This window comes from Phoenix dactylifera, chromosome 7 (genome assembly GCF_009389715.1).
Source record: "Phoenix dactylifera cultivar Barhee BC4 chromosome 7, palm_55x_up_171113_PBpolish2nd_filt_p, whole genome shotgun sequence".
NCBI classification, from domain to species: Eukaryota; Viridiplantae; Streptophyta; class Magnoliopsida; order Arecales; family Arecaceae; genus Phoenix; species Phoenix dactylifera.
The window spans coordinates 4,923,619-4,946,113 of record NC_052398.1 but is presented as its reverse complement, the minus strand read 5'-3'; the positions used below and the strand labels follow the sequence as shown (position 1 = coordinate 4,946,113).

The 22,495-nt window shown below is 39.4% G+C and overlaps 2 protein-coding genes across 4 annotated transcripts; both read left to right on the top strand.

Annotated features, from left to right (window-relative positions):
• The first annotated feature begins 647 nt into the window (after window positions 1–647).
• Window positions 648–9,100, top strand: LOC103702245 (N-acylphosphatidylethanolamine synthase-like). Of its 3 annotated transcripts, none has more exons than XM_008784575.4 (6): window positions 648–1,039; window positions 3,120–3,247; window positions 4,959–5,044; window positions 5,162–5,242; window positions 6,344–6,631; window positions 8,784–9,100. In XM_008784575.4, the coding sequence occupies exons 1-6, from the start codon at window positions 828–830 to the stop codon at window positions 9,003–9,005; spliced, it is 1,017 nt and encodes a 338-aa protein (XP_008782797.2). In that variant the 5' UTR covers window positions 648–827; the 3' UTR covers window positions 9,006–9,100. The 3 variants fall into 3 exon arrangements, with proteins under 3 accessions (XP_008782797.2, XP_008782796.2, XP_026658462.1); XM_008784574.4 differs by having other exon boundaries at window positions 650–1,039; window positions 5,162–5,299; XM_026802661.2 differs by having other exon boundaries at window positions 650–1,039; window positions 3,070–3,247; window positions 5,162–5,299.
• Window positions 9,101–10,847: 1,747 nt separating this feature from the next.
• On the top strand, window positions 10,848–12,248 carry LOC103702246 (putative calcium-binding protein CML19). The gene has a single exon (XM_017841625.3). The coding sequence runs from the start codon at window positions 11,353–11,355 to the stop codon at window positions 11,962–11,964; it is 612 nt and encodes a 203-aa protein (XP_017697114.1). The 5' UTR covers window positions 10,848–11,352; the 3' UTR covers window positions 11,965–12,248.
• The last annotated feature ends 10,247 nt before the right edge of the window (window positions 12,249–22,495 follow it).

Here is a 22,495-nt window from a genome sequence, read left to right as displayed (position 1 = left end):
TAACATGGAACGTTACATGTACTTCATCTATCATGAAATCAGGTTAGAGACCCATACTCTTTCTTCTCCAGAGGAGTATAGTCCATCTATATATATTTTGCTTTGATTGAATTTTATGATATTATCTGCAAGAGGCAATACCATTGTTGCTTCGTAGCTTTCTTGAGTTTGCGTAATTTGTTAGATAGCTAGTTGCAACCTAGTGGACATGAAATAACACAAACTAATGTAACATATGGAATATACAGGTAGCATTTAGTGGGATTGGGCTCTTAATTCTGGACACTTAGAATGTAATTGTAGGCTTCCACCATGCATGGTGGTTTGCAATGGCCAATTACTTCAGGTGGACTAGATCAAGTGAACCAAAAGTGGGTCAGTCCCTCGATCCCGATATAATATAGAGTTTTTTCAACTGTGGTTGTTGTATATGGAACAACTTAGGACATCATCCAAAAAAAATTAATCAAAAGATAATATTTGGACTCCTTGGTTATATATATATATATATATATATATATATATATATATATATATATATATATATATATATATATATATATATCCAATTGCTATCCATTTTATAGCTAATGTGCAATAAACCAAAAGTTCCTTCTTGTCATCATATCACGGTCATTGCACGTGCTATTGACAGTATCGCGGAAAATAGGAAGCGCGTACCGTTTACTCCACAGCCGCCTCTCCAGTCTCCACCCATTCTTCCTCCCGGCGGCGCCGAAGAAGGACCGAGGAAACGATTTCGGCGCCCTCCCTTCTCCCGCGCGTTCTGGGAGACCGATAGGGTTTATCGAGAGATCGAATGCGGGATGGGAGGAGGGGCGATGGGGCCGGCGGGGAGAGCGGACCACCTGGGAGGGGTCCCGCGTGCGCTCGTCTTCATGGCCGTGGGGGCCTTCGCCAAGGTCGTCACCTCCCTCCTCAACTCCACCTCCGTCCACAACGCCGAAACCCTAATCCGCCTCGTCCGCTCCCGGCCCCCCGGCCGGCCCCTCATCACCGTCGGCAATCACATGTCCACGTGAGTCGCTAATCGACCTTCCATTCCCTCCCTTTTCTTTTCTCTGTTTCTTTATTCCTTTTTTTCTTTTCTTATTGCCGGTGTTCTGATCCTTCGTCACTTCTTGACTTCATCAATCTTTGATCAGAACAAATTTTTTTTTTGAGCTCAAATGCAGTGTAAATAATAGCTGGAAACCTAAAATATCTGGGCGCGTGTGCTTGATCAATGATAGGAATTTCAATTGCCTAGCTTAATTGCGTATATTAAATATTCTTCATTTATATTCAATGCTACTGAGAGTAAGTTGCTTCAGGGAATCTGCTTTTGGTCCATCCTGTTTCGTGAAACAACTTAGTGGTGTTATTTTCTGTTTCTGTAATCTATCACACTAGCAATTTTAGTTAGCTGTTTTCATGAGGATTATTAATAGATTGCTGGTAACCCATAACTTTTTTTGAAAGTGAAGAGAAATAAGTGCAACCTTCTCGCTAATAAGATTATCCAGGTCTTCGATGCCTGGAGTATGCCATGAAGACTTGGATTAGTGGCAAAATAACCTGGTGCTGATGTTTTAACTACCAGTTACATGAGGTGACCTTAAACTCTGGAGAGAAGCCATGATCATGAAAATACATGGCCAACATATGTGATGGTTATGGTTAGAACGTTATAATTAATTGCTTTGCTTTACTTATTTATCGGAATATTGTGTAGTGATTTTGGGATCTGAGAGCAGGAAAAAGGTGAACCTGTTAAATTGATCATTTGTGTAAACACATGCCATCAGCATCAGAGAAGGTCGTAGGGAGTGAGCTTGAATGGGCATAAAATTATAGATCATAACCAGCTTGGTGACATCATAAATGATGTTATAAGGTGTTTTTTCTTTGACAAAATTATAGATCAAAACCAGCTTTTTCTTCGGGCATAGAAGGGTAAAACGTAGGAGATATCAAGCTTGGTGATGACTGATGATGTTGGAATTGCTTGCTTTGGGAGAATGCGCCATCACTAAGATAGGAGAAGGAAGAAAAAGGATCCTTTTTACACTTAGAAAAAATATATGCCTTTCCTTTATTGCTTTAGAATAAAGGATCATTTATTCATAAAACACGCATGGAAATGCATGATTCTTGCAAGCCCATAGGTATTGCCAAATTTGTGATGTCAGAGTTGCTAATCTGTAGATGTTGGGTAACAACTGGAAATAGGTTTGCATTTTCATGCATTTTCTAACTCATTTCTTGTTTTTTAAATATTTCTTTTGAATCATCAAATAAATTTAAATTTCAAAGAACCTCGAAGCGGTTCATCTTGTATCAATTTATAAGATATATTATACTGTGCACTGACCATGATTGGAATGATAGTTAGCTTCAGATCTAAATCATCGGTTGGTGGCGACATAAACATTTTTGCAGGTTTCATTGGACACTAGGCTGTAGGACCCCCTTACCTTAGGTACTACAACCACTTTGGAAGCACATCTCTGGTCCAGTTTATTATTATTTTTTCAAGATTTTTAATGTACAAGTTGCTAGCTGCTATTACAGTTTACTGCATCTAAATAGCTTTTAAGTTCACCGATGAAAAGCTACTTTTTGTTTTTTAATTGTTTGAATGAAAATGCAAAAATCAATATTGGACTCTGATTTATCAATTTTAAGTACAAATGTCTTGCTTTAACCAAGTAGACATTAGTTGTTCAGAAAAAAAAGCAAGCGATAGCACCGCAGCTGGATTTGCCAACAATTTGACAGTGAATGTTGGTGCATGGCATGATGTTGGGATTTGAATACTTCAGCAGTTGGGCCCGAGACTCTGTGTTTCATTACATCAAACAGTTTGTCATATAGAGTAATATCTGATTGGATTAGGAGATAAAATGCATCAAATAGGTTTTTTTTTTTTTTTTTCTCTGGATGTATTTTTATGAATTAGGTCATGTTGTATTAGTTTGGTCTTCATTGATTTTGCAAACGTAAATGTATTGCTTCTGTTGATTGGCCATCTACTTTAAGCTCATTCTAGCTTGCTTTAATTAATAGGGATAAGTGGCCCTCCAAAGAAAAAGCTTAAGTTGTGCATCATAAAACAGGTTGGATGACCCACTTATGTGGGGTTTTAAGGGTTTTCCAACTACGGATGCCAAACTAGCTCGGTGGGTTCTAGCAGCAGAAGATATATGCTTCAAAAATGCAATTCTATCATACATTTTTCGACTTGGTAAGACTTCCTATGCTTCCTATAGATATTATTATTAGCTTTTCTGCACGTGGCATAGGAACCTGGTCTTTTGCAGTCAGTATCAGATAAATTATTCTTTCCTTGTTCTAACCGAGTTGTTGTTGGTAACCAGGTATTAAAGTTGTTTTTAGTTCACATGCTGGTGTCTTGTAAGGGAAAGAGACTGATAACATGGTCTAAATCCTTATTTTTTTTTGCTGAAAGGTTGAAATACGATAGATTTGATGTTAATTTGAGAAAGTTCTAATTATCCTTGATATGGGATGGGAAAAAGTATAGTTTTGTCTAAGAATGTAAGTAATGACTACTGTTAAGTGAATGATTAAGGGGGGAAAATTGTTGTTCTCCTCATCCTCATGCAAACACTGTCTATATTGTACTTCTCTTTCTGGGAGGAGATTGACTCCCCTGAAGTGGTTTCCTAACAGAATTACACTCTGCTGACCCAGTCACACTTGACGGAAAAGTTAAAGTCACTCACAGTTCAATCTAGAAGCAAGTCATGGGCTGAACATACTCATTTTGCTCTGAAAATACCATCAAAGTTGCAAAAGTTTGGACATGCATAGAGATACCAACCATTAGATCATCACCCCACATCATGCATCTGCTCTGCGTACCATTGACTTCTTCTCTTTCCCGAAACCTTTACCACATTTTCTTATTGTGAAAAGACAGAGTATCAGGTGTTTACCAACAGGAATTAGCGAATTGGTATGCTGATTTTGTCCAATTATATGCCAGAGTGCAGATTCCTTTTTCTGGTAATTATTATGTTGTCTGGAATATCAAGTTAATTTTAACAAAACAGCATGCCTAGTTTTTATTATGCGTTAATATATGTGTGCGTGCACAGATATAGTACTTCAGAGGATATAGGTTGTTTTAGCTATTTCAGCAGTTAAAAATCTGGATGTTATCAAATGGTGATATTGCTTCTGATTCAGGTGCTTGGTTGAGAACATGGGCTATCAATTAGTCTTATCATTGGATGACATTTTTGTGTGATTCTAATTCCAGATGAGTTTCTGTAAATTGTTGTGAATTTTAGATTTTCAGATGCTTTTGTTCATTTCATGCTTTTCAACAGCCATAATAGAATCTTGTGCGGCATCTTGACCATGACTATTTTATGTGCACGTGGCATTTTGTACATCAAAATGATGCTTAACTTATAAACAAGTGTACATTCTAGAATCTTTGAAATATGTCTGAGAAGAACTTTCAGGTGGCTGTAGCTGGATGCCATGTCCTCAAAAACTTAAATGTGTAAAGATTACTAGCATGCCTCTCTTCCCATTCTTAGATGTTGCAGATTGACTTGTCTGGGCTGGTCTACTGGTCTACCGTTCTCAACAGCATATAGGCTCTCTGTGCTTTTGCTCTTTCCTCTATTGTCATTATCATTCTTTTTCTAAAAGAAGGATCATATTAGCTTTAGTTAATATACAGTCTGCTATGTTTGATTTTTCTATGTTTAGTTTTTTACTATTTATAGGCTGTAAATTCAATCTAAGGTTATAGAGTATAGACTTTTCTTCAAGATTTGATCTGTTTCCCGTCTTCTTTTCTCCTGCTAGTTTATTATGTGCTGCTTGCATTTTGTATTTATTTGCTCTTATCCAAGTTTCCATGGAATACCTTTTTGACTAATATTGTGATCATTGTTCTGAGAGATTTAAATTCACAGGAAAATGCATACCTACAACAAGGGGTGGTGGAATATATCAGGCACATTTGGATGAAGCTCTTGAAGTGCTGAGTGGTGGAGGCTGGGTAGTTCCTATTTATGCTCTCTGATGACTGCTTCTTTGTGGTCAACTTTTTCTTTTTACATGATCACTAGAAATTATTATCAATTTTCACTAAAGCTCATTGTTTCGTTTCAAGTAGTTGCACACATTTCCAGAAGGAAAAGTCTCACAGGCAAATGCACCCATAAGGCGTTTGAAGTGGGGAACTGCAAGTCTTATTGTACGTGCACCTGTAACCCCCATAGTTTTGCCTATTGTTCACTGTGGATTTGAAAAGGTATCGGGATATGTGCTTCATTCATCTAGTTTCCTTATTTTTGCTTTCAGTCACACGTTTCTCATGCCAATTGTACCTAATATGTGATGTCTTATATATTATCATTTTCATCAAAATATGATGAAAGTTATCCTGTATATTGTTTATCCTGATAACAACTTCATAAGCTGACAGTAAATTCACTTCTCATTGATTTGGAATGCTCAGGTTCCAACTATTTAATTGTTAGAGAATCTATAAATGCGGGTTGTTTCCTCCAATGCATGGAAAGAATACACACAAACACCAATGCATATGTGCACACATGCGCCTGCTCCCACGCGCATATGCATGTGCACATACACACATGCTGATGGTATTTGGTATTTTTTTGTTACTAAATGCATTTGCTATGTAATTTAAACACGAAATTTGTAGCATAATCAGTATCAGGTTTTGTCTTATTTACCTGAAATGGAAGCTGATTTGGCTGTGGGTGTGAGGAAGTGGATTTCCCAAGAAACTGAAAAGAGAGGCAAAGCAAAAATGGAGGAGGAGAAGAGGAAAGGCCTAGGAAGTGTGTGCAGGAGCAAGTTTCCTGAGAGATTCAGAAACAGATACACCACTCTAACTATAAGTTTTACATTCTATATGACATGAGAAAGGAAGCATTTAATTGGATCAAGATTACTGAGAGATTCAGAAACAGATAAACCATCCTAAATAGAAGATTTAGGTTCATATTTGCTATAAAGATTTAATTATACAGGGCATTGATAAGAGAAATTCCTGATATGGTAATTACCCTGTCAAAGGCTCTACTGGTGTTGGTCGCTTGCTCTTGGTCACCGTTACTTGGCCAAGGTGGCAAGCAGACTTTTTGTCCATGGCATTATGCTAACATTTCTACAGTATGGCCCATTATACTGCAGTTTCTCTTCCATGCAACCTCACTTTTTTGGTCTCAAAAGCTGATCAGAACAGTAGACAGAGATTGACTGTTTCTCACGTAATTCTCTATTTCTTTCTTATGTTGTTTTGTTTATTCTTTTTTGGGGCTTTCAGGTGATGCCTGAGAAATTTTTCTTTGGAAGAAGACCAGTAGTCCCTCTTTGCAAGAAGGACATCAAAATCATTATTGGTGAACCAATTGAATTTGATCTCCAAAGCTTGAAGCAGACGGCTAAAACAGTATCTCGGGAATCATGTATTCATAGTCTAGGGTGGCCCAACACTACCCCGGATGGACTTGACGAGGCAGCTCAAAAATGGCTCTACATTAACATTTCGGATCAGATTCGAACAGTCATGGAGAGATTGCGTATCTTTGGTGCAACCCTCAAAAGATTTAAGGGATGATTTAATGCACATTTTCATCTGACGGATTGAGGTTATAACTTGCATGGCATGGAAATTTTAGGGGCATGCTTCCTTTCTTGCATATATTTTATTTTTTAAGTTCTTTGCTTCACGGGCCCCATGAAAAAGCCCTAATATTTTTTCCCTGACGAGTAACACGTTATTTGTTAGACTATCTAGCGATTCATAGTTATTGAAGTTACTGGAAAATAAAAACAAACCATTCTCATCCCTTTCCAATTATTGGTGGATATTTAGCTGCATGATTACAGTCTTGAATGTGAGATAATTTGTAAGTTGTTATATAGCTGCATAAATTGCATGGCCTTCTCTTTGATTTATAAAGATTATAGTGCAAGCAATGCATATCAGAGCCAGCCAATGGCTTCAGTTGCATAAACGTCATCTCCATTCTCCAATCGAACAAGTTTTAAAGACCCAACTACTCTTACCCTCTGTTTGGGATGAAGGATGGATTGGAGGTGGATGAGGGAGAGGAAGGATAGATGGGTCCTATCCATCCTCTTGTGTGGTGAAATATGGAAAGATGGATGGGAATAATTCCATCTTTTGTTTAGTTTTGGAGGAACCAGAGAAGGATGGATGATATTTGTATAACATTTTTAACAAGCTACCCTTTGATAAAAAAGAGCGAAAAGTATAGGAGTTTTGTCAAAAAATTAATGAGGGGTAATTTTGCCAAGGTGGAAACCCACCTCTTACATGCTCTATTCATCCTTTCTTGCATCTTTTCATTTTGGGAGGATGCAGATTAGTAGGCTAAGATTAGTAGGCTAGGAGGGATGGGCAATTTCTTCTTTTCATCCATCATTCCTAAGATTTTTTAAATCAAACGGTAGATGAAGGTTATCCATGCTTCCAAGCCCATCCATCCTCTCCTCCCATGACCCTAACCAAACACAAGGTTATGGATCGTTAGATTTGAAGGAGCGATGAGTCAAAATCCTAAAGCATAATTAAGAGCTGCATAGGTTGAAATCCTAAAGCATGATTTAAGAGTTGCATAGGTTGAAATCCTAAAGCATACTTTAAGAGTTGCATAGGTTTGGATCCACATGACAAGTACTTGAGACTCAGTTAGGCTTGGCTGTTATTTATTTCCTTGGGGCTTAAGTTTACCTTGCCTAATTCTATATTGTTTTTAGTTAGGTCATCAGGTTAGGCCCCTTATAATTTGTTGACATGCGTAGGGCTGGTGCGGCCCATCGACATCTATATTTTAAACTCTACGCTGACGTTGGGTCGTGGCCCATTAACACTCTGATGTATGATTCCTTATGCTTTCTCTATTCTACTAGTTTCATACCTTCAGATTTTTAAGAAGTATGTACCTAAGCTTTTATATCTTTATGATGCGTATGTACTTGGACCTTTTTAACTCATCAATTTTTAGACCACATGACCATTTTCAGCGTTTTTTTAATAAAAATAATATAGGAGATCGGCAAAAGTTCGTAAGTGGTCGAAAAAGGAAGCATTCAATGGAATCTAAGAGGAAAAAAAAAACTTTGCAAAAGGGAAAAAGAAATTTGACGCTTACTATTTATAGAAAAATTTTTAATCTCATAATTTCAGCCTTCATTTAAGTTGTTTCATTCTGGTGATTCACGACATCATACTTGTCCATCACTTTCGATTGCTTACTTAATGGCTCTCTACAAGGCCCAAATGAACGGTTGCTATTCGCTGGGTTGGTGCGATTGGCGAGAGGGTTGTGGTGTGTAAAGCACTAAAATAATATAGAATTGTCCAAAAAGAAAAGAAAGTTGTTGAATGCGTCTCCTCCGTTTCTTAAAAAATAAGAAACGTAAATGAAAGCTACAAGGATGCGTACCATTTCCATTTGTCTTTGACGGGTTAGCGTTCTCCAGCAAACATATTTGGCAATGAATGACTCAGAGAGCGAACCTCTTCCCGTATCCATTAGAACATGATCTGCCGCTCGACATGAACCCGTTCACACACAGTCCTCTTTATCATGTTCAGAATTTTAGCAGATATGCGCGAATCTAATGCGCGTATCTAAAGCAAATAAAAATGTTTCAAACAAAAAAGAAAAAAAAACTAATTTAGTAGGTGGACCATGGCTTTCAGAAAAAATGATTTGATCCTCTTATCCATACAGGGTGGATCTCTTATCCATACACGCTGGATCTTCCGCTTGAACGAGGTGGAGCGCGGCGACAGCACAAAGTTCCAACAAACTCATTTATATACGAATGGCCATCCAATGCATTGCATTCCGCGTCCCGTAGAATATTTAGTCAGCTTTTTAACGGTTGATGAGGTGGATGACCTGGGTGTCAGGTTTGTGATGGTGTCTGAATGGGCGAAGTTTCATAGCTAGCTGCTATCGAAGTTCTATCTACAAATGGATAAGATTTTTGTCTTAGTGTATATGAATGATTGAAGTAATGGAGTAATATCCTATATCTTTCTTTAGTTGGATATTGCTCCATTGTTTGATTCAAGTGGGCCCTACTAAATTTCTAAAGCACAGATGAGTTTCTTCAGCCTTTCCTAGGTGTGTGTCGTCCATTTTCGCACACTTCTGTGGAAGTTCAGTACGTCCCAAGGAAAGCATCGGTGAAGCTCCTGTCCCCTGCCTCTTCTGTCCCTGCTGCCCGTGCCATTCCATGCTCAATATTTCTCTCCTCTGTGGTAGCCAGAGTAGTGTAATATATCGGGGGGTCACTGAGCATCAGATCAAGTTTTAACACTGACTTCGACACTGGATCAAGAAGTAAAATGTTGTGGATTTGAACCAATATCATCAGAAACGGACCAACCTGTTCAATAAGTTGAATCTAAAAATCGGCCTATTAACCGGTATGGTATGTGCTCTTGAACCGGATTGGTTAAAAATGGGTCAAACCGAATGAACCGGTCGAACCGGATGATCCGTACGGAACAAATTATGGAGATCTAATATATGGACTGGGATTTTGGGCTTAGATACTTTAATCTAAAAGTTAGAATTACTAATTTACTACCCCCAAACTCAAAAGCCTAGAGCCCCAGACCAATAAACAAATATAATCCAAAAATAATAATAATAAAAAAAGCCTTCACTTACTTAACAATATCAGAGACTAGGGTTAGAACATTTTTTTTTCATTTTTCTTATTTTTTTCTTATCTTTTAGTTCAGCATTCTATGAATTGGTTGAACTGGCGGATGAACCTGTTGAACCGATATGGCAGGGGATTTTCAGTGGACGTCTGTATCGGACATTCATCCCTCCTTGTATCTCTTACTGTCCCGCGATATGGCAGGGTGTACTCACGTCAGAGTTATATGAAATGAGTAGCCGCTTTTAACAAAAAAAAACCTGTTGAACCGATGGTTGAACCGTATACATGCCAGTAAAACGGTTCAACATCTGGTCCGATTATTACAACACTGGTTCGAACCATTTGTAGCATCTGAGTTGCATCTGAAGGTCTTTGTCTAGATGTCTAAGTCTAATCTGATTCAACAAAAATCTGGTTTGACTTGGTCAAATTTGCTCAAACTTAGTCAGGGGAGCTCAGGTTTTGCCTCAACCACAAATGTTCAGCTTAGCAGATATTATCTAGTGTTGTTGTCACTAATCCAAATCGAAATCATCATCATTGCTAGGTGAAGAGTAAAGTAGTACCATGACACCCGCTGCTCCCCTTGGAGTCCAGTTAGCCTGTTCCCCTTTATCCTTCTTCGCTCATTGATACGACTATTTAATTACAGAACCCACCGTTCCGGGCCGGAGAGAAGCTTAACGGATGCCAAAAATAGGTATCGTAGCAGATAAATCAGCACATAGAAACCGGGCTCCCCCGACCACCCAATTCCTCTTAGAGAGCAGGTTATTTAAATATTTATTTGATATTGTCGGCGGTGGCTACAACGTCATCCGTAGTAAGAACAAAATCACATGCTTGTCATGTTAGTATTTGGCTCGAAGGGATTTTGCTACGGTGATCGGATAAATATGGGACGAGTATAGATATAGGGATAGACATTCGATGCTCAATGACATCCATAGATTGGTGGGAGATTGTGTTTTCTTTTAAGTCGTTCATATATATTGGAAGATAAATAGATCTGCTGGTTGAATTGTCTTCTTTGCTTCTCGCCATTAAAAGAGGCTCTTAAGTAAAGTTAGGCAATCGTCCGTCCTTTTCTCCAACATTTTCTTTGTTTAGATACTGTACTCATGCAACAGCTGCCGTTGTACCGGAAAAAAAAAGACATGCTTATCAGGCGGATGCTGTGCGACTGCTCGCCGCTCAAGGCAATTTGACCGACGCACGGAAGAACAAGGACAATTCGGAACAGTGTAGCAATGCATCGAATATGATATTCAATGAATATGGAATCCTATCCCCATCCCGCGTCCTCTGCGACGGTTGACCGTTAACGCCGTCGCACAATCGCCGTTGTCTTTTATATTCCCCACGACTGCTGAATGCTGATTTGAACACTCTTTCTCTTCCCTCATTACTCTTCCCTCTGCCCCCGAATCTTCGTTCCTCCCCCCTCGAAGCTCCCCCTCTCTCTATCCCTCTCGACCAACCCAGCTGTCCGCGCTCACCGCCTCGCCATAAACGATATATATAGATACCAATCCATTGCTATGATCTCAAAACACATGCAACAAAGTTCCAAATACTTTCTTCACCCAGATTTATCTCAGCTCCGTTTGCTTCGCAGTGATGCTCACAGTCAATAAAGAAGCTATACCCCGCATCCCGTCCTGCTCGTCGGACGAGCAGAACAAGAATCCTCCATCGATCATCGGCAAATTGCGAGTCATGCTGTCGCCGAAGAAGCCGGAGAAGAAGCCGACGACGCACCCGCGAGTCCCTACGAGCAGCACCCTGTCGAGGCTGTCGGCATCGCCGGGCAGCAGCGGGCGCGAGCTGGAGCGAGTGTTCCGCTACTTCGACGAGAACGGCGACGGCAAGATATCGCCGGCGGAGCTGCGCAGCCGGATGAGGATAGCCGGGGAGGAGCTGTCCCCTGAGGACGCGGAGGCCGTCGTGGCGTCGTCGGACTCCGACGGAGACGGCTTGCTTTGTTACGATGATTTCGTGCGGCTGTTGGACGTGGAGGGGGAGGAGGAGAAAGCGCGGAGCTTGAGGGAGGCGTTCCGGGTGTACGAGATGGAGGGCCGAGGGTGCATCACGCCTAAAAGCCTCAAACGGGCGCTTCGAACGCTGGGGGAATCCAGGACCACCAAGGAGTGCGTCGCCATGATTCGAAGGTTCGATCTCGATGGCGACGGTGTACTCAGCTTCGACGAATTCAGCGTCATGATGCTCTAAACGAGATCTTGTACCGATCGTTATTTACATTATATTGAGATCCATGCTCGTTCTCATGCGGCGATTCTTTCACATCGATCATTGATCCCGTGATAGTTATGGTCGGACTCCCCGATTCTTTTATCTGTCTTCCGTGTACGTTCGGAATTGTTCTGTTCGTTGATTTCATACTGAGGCATGATATTCTTTTGTACTTGTTCTCATGGTGGTATATATAATTACATGTAATTATGCAGAAAGAAAAATAGTTTGAGGAATTCATTAGGTGAGAACAATATTCTTATCTTGATTTTTTAAAAAAAAAAAAAAATCTACCATCATATTGTTTATACTTAAGAACTGTAATGGTGTTTTCTTTTTCGAGGAAAGGATTGAGCAAAACCCCAAATCTTCTCGTTTCTAATGGTCGGGTATTATTATTATTATTATTATTATTATTGTTATTATTGTTATTACTACAACGATGTCTCATGCTATGTGCGCATGAGCACATCCATAAGAGTTATAGGAAAAAAGAAGATGAAGGATAAAGAAATGGACTTAAAGTTCTTCCATAAGAGTTCTCCTGAATGATCTGTGCCATGAAATACAGTTGTTTAATTAATTTTAGGATCCATGAGAGGCCAGAAATTTTTAGTCCATGTTCGATAGCTGTTTTTAGACCTCCTGAAAATTTTCTGCCTTTTGCAATTTTTTTTCTACGGTGGGTCGGTCGGTTCAATAGCTGATTCTCTCCCACCATGTTCGAAATGGTCAACGTAAGTTGACATTTTCCTTTTCTTTCTTCATACTCTTTTGAATCAGTGGAGTTGCACCATTCTTTCCCAAACTTTTCAAGGTCTTACATTACTTATTTATCTATCTCTATATTTATTTTTTTGAGGAGGCTTTGCCGTAGTTTTCATAAAGTACAAACACGCTTTTGGGTCTGACCTAGTCCCTTCATATGCATTTTTATAGTCAAAACTAGATGCATAGTTCATGACCTACTATCAGCCCTACCAAAGAAACTATTTTTTTTTTAATACAATGGCAACTTATACGTAACGAGTGTGAATGCGGCCAACAAAATTAGAAAAAAGAAGATCACGTAGTAGCTTCGGCACGGACCCGTGGTTGGTCCAGACAAAGTCGCCAGAGTGATGAGCCGTGAAGAAGGAGACTATTGAATTGTTGCTTAATGAATTGATTCGATTTATTATGTATGTTTTTCTTTTTTGGAAACTTAGAGTGAAATATACATAATGATATTTCGCACAAGGTAGAAGAAGGGCCAGTCAGTTGGCTATGGATTCCTCCCTTTAATTAAATTTGCCTAAGAAAAAATAACTGCGATGCCGTACGATTAGAATAGCTTATCTCATGGGAATCGAACAGTGCTCAAGGCAATATCTGTAGCTTGCTGACATTTGCAAGAAAAGTTTGACTTGTAGAAATTAAGAGGGTGGAAAGCAACGCAGAGCAAGGATAAGATATTGGTGGGTAGCCGCACCAATCTTGTCTTATGGGTCAGTGGGTTTGTCAATATTTGCCTACCAAGAATCTTATTGGGTTGGGGAGTTCAACTTCACTGTAATGATCATTGATAGATTTTGTGGTGAGGAGCATATGACACGACCCATCGTAGAAAGACAACCGACCAGAAATTTTCAGAGAGAGAAGGCAAAAATTATATCCAGCCTTGAAGTCCATGCATGCAAAAGGAAAAAAAGCTATGTAACGAATGGTTATAGCTTTCTCGACATACATTATCTTGGTACCAAATTCTGTATCCGTACTATACTAGCATTATATTAGTACAGTATGGTATGGATTTCTTCAACGTATCAGGTACCGATATAGTATGGTATGTTCCAAACTATCTGATTTGGACCAGTACGGCAAGTTATTGCCTTTCTTTTTGACTTGCAAAAAAGGATGGACTGGCCGGCATTAGGAGTTTGACAAAAGGATCATAAAGCATCTGCTCGGAAAGATTCAGCTCCACATAATAAACTATACCATGATCCAGACTTAATTTACACGATCATCCATTTCCCATATTCTCATATTATCTTATGCATGATGATTACAAGTACAGTCAATCTATGAATCAGAACTCTCGGGGCTGGAATTGAATTATAACCTTGGACACCAACCACCGTTCAGTGCTACTCCTTGTGCACTCTTTTGGATACCCATCAAATTCCTCTTTATACGATTGTCATATGCCATCTCAAAAAGGTCAAAATAGTTACTTGAAATCCATGTTAGCCATGAACTTTATTAAGACAAATAGATGATATTCTAGATACTATTTTCATTTGTTACATAATCATTTAAATGTCTTATCAACCAAGCAAATTTGCCAAACCATGTGTCTCTTATTTATTTATTTATTTATTTAGCTTATAAACTTCTCGCCAAGTTCTAGCTGTTCTACTTGCAAACACCCTGCTACTCTTAGTTGTATCAACCAGTTCACATGAAACAATTGAAGCAGAGAAAACTGGCAAGGTAGACATCCTACTTTAATGAAGAGGCATCAAAGGAGAAAACAACTCGTGCTTTTTATCATGAAATGGTTTAAAAAAATCTTAGGAATGATGGATGAAGCTCTTGGTGTCAAGGATTTGCCTATGCAAACCAGTTGTTTGGCTGATAAATATCTCAATAAAACTTTTCAGCAAGTGTAATCTTTTACAATTTCAGCTCCCAATTGTATATAAACCTTCGCACATTTTCCTATGAGTAACAATGCATAGGAATGCTTGATAACCAAATGAGGACGAATAAGACGTCTGCTTTCCGAGTATCTCTGCTTTCCATATGTTTGCAATTAATTATATGACAGAGACACAATTCCCCTCTGAACTCTTCCAGAGTAATAGAAAATTTGGATCTCGCACATCTGATTCAAGAAGATCCCCTCTGTACAACTCCAAAAACATATGATTTCATTAAGACAATACCAATCTCAGCCATTTGTTGATGAGAAAAAGCAATCGCCATGGGTTTCACTAAGGTTTTTCCCATCCCGTCTCTCATTGCTTTCTTTTTCTAAGCCTCACCCACTTGATTTCCCCATGTTTTGTCTGATATGTCAACATTTCAGTACTGCAAGCTTCTTCCCATTTTTACAATTTTTGAAATCATTTGATATTGTTTCAGAGCCGACCAACTCAGAGTTACTGTTTTTTACCTTATCATCTTCTTGCTTTTTATCCTTTAAAGCTTTAAATATCTATATGATCTTGCAAAGAAGTTTTGTAAAATTATATGAGATAATATTTCTTTTCATTTTCAATTCAAGATTTCCTTCAGTCTTTTTTGATTCTTTGGCTTGCATTCATTTTATTTTATGCCGCTCTTCCTAAGTATAAAAAAAAAATCTATAGTATAATGATAAATTTAACATTAATATTATCTAATATGACATCAATTGGAAGCTGAGAGAAGATAAAAGTGATACCTATAAATTGCTAGGGGAAAATTTTATCTTTAGAATTCTCTACAGAGAATACTTGGGTTGTCTTAAATTGCTAAACTTTAATCTTTAGAAGAGATCCTTTAGTTAGAACCTTGCATCATAAAATGCATTAAACTCAAATGCTGATAGTTTGGTATATTCAATAATAGAACTTCAAAAATGTCGTTTGTTCTCTTGCCGTTTTATTTATTTTGTGAAAATTCACTAAAGCTTCTTTATAGAATTTCACACTATTTATAGCTACAAAAAAAAGACGATCCACTAATGTCATGGCAAGACACGCACAACCATGTTTACATAAGGCAATCACTCAGATTTGATCAGGTTGGGACAATTTTGCACGGGTTTTATTTAGGTCAGCCTTAAAACTAGGCCCAAATTGTATCAGCCTAATGTGAAGTAACTTTTGGCCCACTGCTAGGATGTAAATGTAAACTAATGTACAAGTAAAAATTGTTAATCTAAAAATTTATGTTAAACACAAAGTTATAATAAAAAAACTTGTGTATTGGAATTTTGACAATCTAAAGAAAGTTATTTGAGTCAAATATGGCTTATAATGCGGCTTAATTTCATGTTATATGTTATTAGTTTAATAGACTCCATTAAATCTCGTGGGATGAGAGTGTACTTGTTTCTTTATTTTTTTCTTTCTTTTTTTTAAATATATATAGCTTAAAAGACTGTAGTTAGATTCAAAAAAGAACGGCCAGCGAGCAAGAAAGAGAGCTGAACAGCGACAACCATCCAATTCTTTAATTGCGATTTGTTCCAACTCAGAATTTTATTTAAAAAAAACTGGCCAACCAAAAAATATTTTTTGAATTACTTAATTTTATATAAATATTAAAAAATAGATAAATAATTAATATAAATTAAATATATATTCGTACGGGTTCTCGAAGGGCAGCCGCGGCTCACAACACGCGAGAATGCCGTTAATGCAGCGGTCTGTCGTGTCATGAGATTTAACGCATTAGATGTTTTTCTTCCTGTGGTAGATGGGTTCACGGGCCTTGCAAGACGATGCTTGAGAGCGACACCATCGACTTCCTTTTCTCACAATCTCCGTCATTCCGTCTGACTCATTTCTGGTTCAGCTCCCAGTACGGGGTGCCATCTAGTCTAGGCGTGGGGTAGAAGTGGAGCCAAGGCATTTTAGAAGACCGGTCATCCGACTGCATCAAATCGAATCATTTAAGGCCTCACGGGACTAAGTTGATATGCCGTACCAATCTGTCTGATAATGTCTGCAGTTCGACAGTGTTACGCCCTCGAGCGCAACGAATTGACGAGCCTTTTTAGCTGCGGCCTTTTTTTTTTTTTTCTCCTGCTGCCCGACTGTCGCCCTCACCCGAAGATGATAGCATGCACCTTGAGGTCTTATAGAGGCAGCTGAGATCACTAGCATTACAGAGGCATCATCTGAGTTGGGTAGGAATATTTGAGGCCCCATTCGGCTCACACAGCGTCTAAAATAGTATTCATCTTTTGGGTGCCCCCATCCACTAGTTTTTTCAAGATGAACTTCGACGGTAGTGCGGATGATGAAGAAAGATATAGCGGCATGGGATTCGCCATTCGAGATCACGACTTCAGATTATTTGCGGCGGAAGGCCGGCGGATTTTTGACTCGTCAGTAGTGTGTGCCGAGCTTAGAACAGCCTGAAAGGGTATCTACTATGCGAGGCGGACATTGGGTACGGACCATATTATTCTTGAGGACGACTCTGCCACAGTAGTTGAGTGGATCCGGAGACGGGGACACACTACTGAGGACCGGCCATTGATTTATGAGATTCGCGGGTTGATGAAGGAGTGTGACTCCCATGAGGCTTCACACATATTCAAGGAGGCCAACAGGGCAGCCGATTGGTGGCCTTCTATGCGGCCCACCACTCTGATGGTTTTGTTTGGGTTGGAAGTGGGTCCGTTATAATGCTATTATATAGTGTTCTATTTTCTGATTTTGTTGGCTATATTCACATCCGTAGTATGTGAGCTGCCGTTATATATAAAAAAAAAATTGTGCCTTCTTAATCTTTGAAGGGAAAAAATATTTATCATATGGACCAGATAAAGTAGATCAGTTTCGGTGGACCAGTTTAATAATCATTCGCCACAATACGATTTTTGTCAATACCAAAATAAACCTGATCTACCTAAGAATCTTTTCCTTTTGACGGGATACACGTGCCTTCCTTGAAGAGGGGTTTGATCGTTTTGCAAACTGGTTGGCTGCGGCGCCAAAATCTAAAAGTTCTACTCCTTTGGAGAGATAAGCGTGCTTTCTTTCTAGAGAAATTATATCTACATATGCACCATAGAAGCAATCAAAGATGAGAACAAAAGAGCCATGATCTGCATCATGAATGGAGCCCATAGAAATAAGATTAGATGATTGGAATGGTGTACCATCAAATAAGATTTATAACTTAGGGTTAATCTCTCTCTCTCTCTCCCCCCGCTCGCTTGCGTGGGGAAAGTCCAACCCCTTTGTTGGAATGCCAAGAAGTCTATCTTGGGTCATCTCAGACTACAAAGGCAAATCAGTTGGTGGGAATCGAGATGGAGCATTTGCTTATCTCATAATTCAATAAATTCATAACCCAATTACTAACCTATTAGGCCCACATTACGTCCATCTCGACCATTTCTGTAGGCTGTGTTTTCTTTGTTTCATTTAATGCTCCACCTCCGTGATGAGCTCCATCATCTCTCTTCTTTCCTTCTCTCTCTCTGTCTCTCTCTCTTTTTTGCGGGTGACGATTTTTCTCTCCTACTGGAAAGCTGGTTACTTCCTCTTCTTTCCTTTTTTCCTTTTTTTTTTTAGCCAATTACTTGCTATCTAGGCCATATCTGGAGCAAGAACAAAAAGTATTGGTAGAACATTTAGGTCATAAGCATCCCAAATGGACGTGCCGGGCTAATCATTCAGGGTATATTTTGTGGTTAGAAAAAAAGAAAAAAAAAAAGCACCATCACATGCTCTCAGCTCAACCACCTAACCAAGCCAGGACCACGGTCCTTCGGTTACCCACAGTCACAGGGTTCCGTAGAGTCTCCGTGTCAGAACGGTGCACACTTCCTGCCCTTCGCTGCTTCGTAGCTCCTAAAAAGTTAAAAGCGAGACAGAATGACATCAAGAAGAGGGCGAGCGTTGTGGCCCCGGGATGGTTATTTTGGCCTTATATTGGAAGCCAGCGAGCCAGAGTTCCCTGCTACCGTCACCCAGCAGCCACTGTCGACCATCTAATTTGTATGGCTTCACTTCACTTGCCACGTCTTGTGAATCTCCAATGCCATTTTTTAACTTTTTTCACGGAGGAAAGGATAGAGACTCCAATGCAAATTTTAATCTTAGCTACTGTTGTGGCGATGGATGCTAGTTTCATGCATGCTCTTGCCGGCGTTTACGGTTTGTTTATTTTCCATGTAGATTCTGTCCAGTGATTTGCCATCCCTGTACGTGGCAGCGTCAGGGATGCAAGGGGGGGAATGTTTTCTATGTCAGCCTCAGTTCAAGTATCTGCCATTTATCATAACTTCAAAAAAAAGATTGGCTTTTTTTTTTTGCAATGATAAGTTGAAAAATAGTGCGCATGAAGTTATTTGTTGCGCGACTTCATCAACTTCGATGCTTGTTTGGAGTCATTGGTTCTCCTGGTTTAAATAGGTCGGGGCCGGATGAGATCCCAAGTGATTTCGATCCGATACAATTTTTTGTTCGGATCCTAATTTTGGACCTAGACACGACCCAACAAAAAATTGGATTGGGTCTGGTCGGATCCACGGTAGATATAACGGGTTATTCGGGTTGGTTCGGATTGGATCCATGTATAATCTGATCCTATCTTAAAAAAATTCGGATTTGTTCGAGTTCGCTTGTTTGGATCTAGTATGTCACTCAATTCATTAAAGCTTGTTCAACTAAAATCAGCTATATCCCTCAACTCAATCCTTTTCCTTGCCACCCTTTTCAAAGCCCGATCCGACCGCCGCCGTCGGGGTACTGTCCCTCCTTGTCATCGACCATCTGCACTTCCTCCACCCCCCCATCCACCATATACCCTCTACCGCCTCGCCCCCGCCACGCCCCCCTCTTCAGTCTCCACCTCGGCTCCACCCTCTACATCATTGGCTCCTCTTTGGGTGTCGCTCGCGAGCTCTTCAAGACCCACAACATTGCCATCTCCAACCACCCCAGACCGCTTCTTACCACTTCGCCTACGGTACTGTTGGCTTTGCCTTTAATCCCTACGGTACCTATTGGCGCTTTGTCAAGCCCCTCTCCATGTTCAAGTTTGTCGGCGCTCGAACCGTCGACCTCCTCAGCCCTCGGACCCATCGATCTCCTCCACTCCATTCGCCACGTCGAGCTTCTCGACATCATGCACTTCGTTCTTGACAAATCGGCAAGTCATGAGACAACAAAAGTATGGCGGCTAGCATGACGTCGTCGGGGCAGAGGGGAGACTGAGGCTCGAGAGTTGGTGAAGCAGGTGGTGGAGCTTCTCCCTGCCATCAAAAATTAGAAAGAAAAAATTAAGCTTGAGTGCCACGGCATCTTTTTTTTCGTTCTCTCACGTCTATTGTGTGGCTTCTCTCTCCCACTCCCCTCCCTCCAATTATTTCATTTCTTTGTTCCATAGCTATCTCTAGAAGGCTTGGCTATAGTCTCTCTCTGTCCATAACCATAAATGCTCATCCGTAGCTGGCTGATCTATCTTATATTTATTACATTACGTGTGTTGAAACTAGCACAGAATAAAGAGCAGATTTTTGGCTGATTTATTTATTATTTTTAATAATATTTTAATATTTTATGTATGGATTTGCTTGAGTTGGGTTTGGCCTGAATTTAGTAAATCCGAACTCGATCTAAAAATAAAATAAGTTTAATTTTAATATACGCTCTAGCTCTACAATTTTTTAAACAAATCGGAGCGGCTCTAAGCAGGCCGATCGGGTCACGAGTTGACCATTTGCAGCCTTAGGCTCTCGCGAGAGTTTGCTTCGAAGACCCGTGACGTACTTGGTGTTCTTATTTGAAAAGAAATTCATGTGTGTATTAAGCGAAGCTCATGCTTCATGGGCCCACCTCGTTCCCTGGTGCCTGCTAAGCCGCGTGATCAGGTTTCTCCCTCACGAGTCTTCTCTTTTAGGTACTAATGATTGGGAAATGTAGGAGGGATGCAAACCCTGACTTGTAACCCAGTTTGTTTAATGCTATGCACACCGCCAAATCCCCACGTAAAACGCACTTGTTTAATGCTATGTATTTCTTTAGCCAGAAGGTTTTAAGGACTTTTTTTTTTGATGTCATTCAGGCTTCAGCTGAGATTGATCAAAAACCTGCGTCGCACTTTTCAAACTAAGTTTTTGGTTATCAGCTTGCATTAGGTACAAGTATGTTATTAACAAATTCCTAATCTAATGCAGTAATAACCAACCAATTCAAAATTAATGGAATTTCTGCTTCAACAGACATAATAGTTTCAAGTAGAATTCATATGCCATTGAAAATCATGGTCTTTTTTTAAATTAAAAGCAATACAATTGGCCAAATGGCTAAAGTGGCCAAATTAATAGATACAGATCGGATACCATATGTCGAATATAATATAATTAATATAAATATAAGTTGAATGATTAAATTTTATCATCACATTGTTAAATAGACACTAAATATAATTAATAGCATATTAATATAATTATTTATTTTTTAAAAAAATAAATAGGGTTATCAACAGAATTGAATATTCTGATCTAAATTAGATAGTTGCCCATCAAGTTAAGTACCTCTAGAACTGTGCAAAAAAAAATTCCTGCTGGAAGGATTATTTATAGATATGTAATGAGCTCCTCCTTTTAAGAATTTTTAAAGTTCACCCGGCATCTGTGAAATATTTAAAGCACGCCATCCCCTCATAGGATGATGAAGACAATGAAAGGACGGTGACGACGACCGTGAAGATTATGACGACGTGATGCCGCGTGTGGGCACCGGCCACAGCGAAGCCGGCGAGGCCGGCGCAGCGAAACAAAGTCACCACCGGTGCCTTTGCGACGCCGTGGGTTGTTGGCGTGATGCATCTGAACGCATCCGAAAAGCGTTGTCCATTTGCTTCCGAGCTTTAGCTCGCAACCACCTTCCTTTCCCACTCCTTCCGGTTGGGATGGGCCCCCCTTTCTCTTCCTATGCATTTTTCCTGCAGACTAGGATTCAACATAAAATTTTCATGAAAGAATAAATTCTATTCTTACAATAAAGTTCTGGGTGGCTCTTGGCCTCCCTTACAATCAAAAAACCAAAAAAAATGGTCATGAAAGAAAGCCTTAGGATTTTATTCTAGTCCCTGCACTGCCACTTCTTTCTTCAAACGGAAAGCCACCCTGCTTGATTCCCACTCTGTCATTATGCAATGCAGGTACTTAGTTATCATTTCGTTTTTTAGAGTCACACACTGCAAGGTGGGGAACAAGAAATTACCTTTTGAAATTGAAATCTCTATAATTTACGATTTCAGTGCCATACTTGAAGGAAAATAAAATAAGATTTTGTTTCTCTTTATCTTCTCAATGAAGTGAGTGATGTACTACTAAAGAATAATTATGACTTATCAAATGATTACCACTTCTATTATATTGAACTTGTTCATGAGCAAGTACTTAGTTATAATCTAACAAGTCGTCTTATTTTTTTTTCCCGTGCGAACAAAGCTAACTAATTAACTGTAGCCGCGCAAGAGCTCAACTTTCAGACAATCGAATACCTCTTAAGACTTTATGAAAGTTGCTTTCTTGCAACATAGCACGTACTACACTAGTTTAAAAATGAAAGAATAATTATGAGTTATTGAATGATGCCATTTCTATTATATTGAACTTATTTACCATTCAGGTGCAAGGACTTGGCCTTCATCTTTCTTTCTTTCTTTCTTTCTTTTTTAAAGAAAAAGAACACATCTAACCATCAAGATGAAATTAATCGAGCCTTAAGGCAATAATTATGAACAAGGATTCCTTAGCAGTAAAGCAAAGCTGTAAAATTTTTGTCAT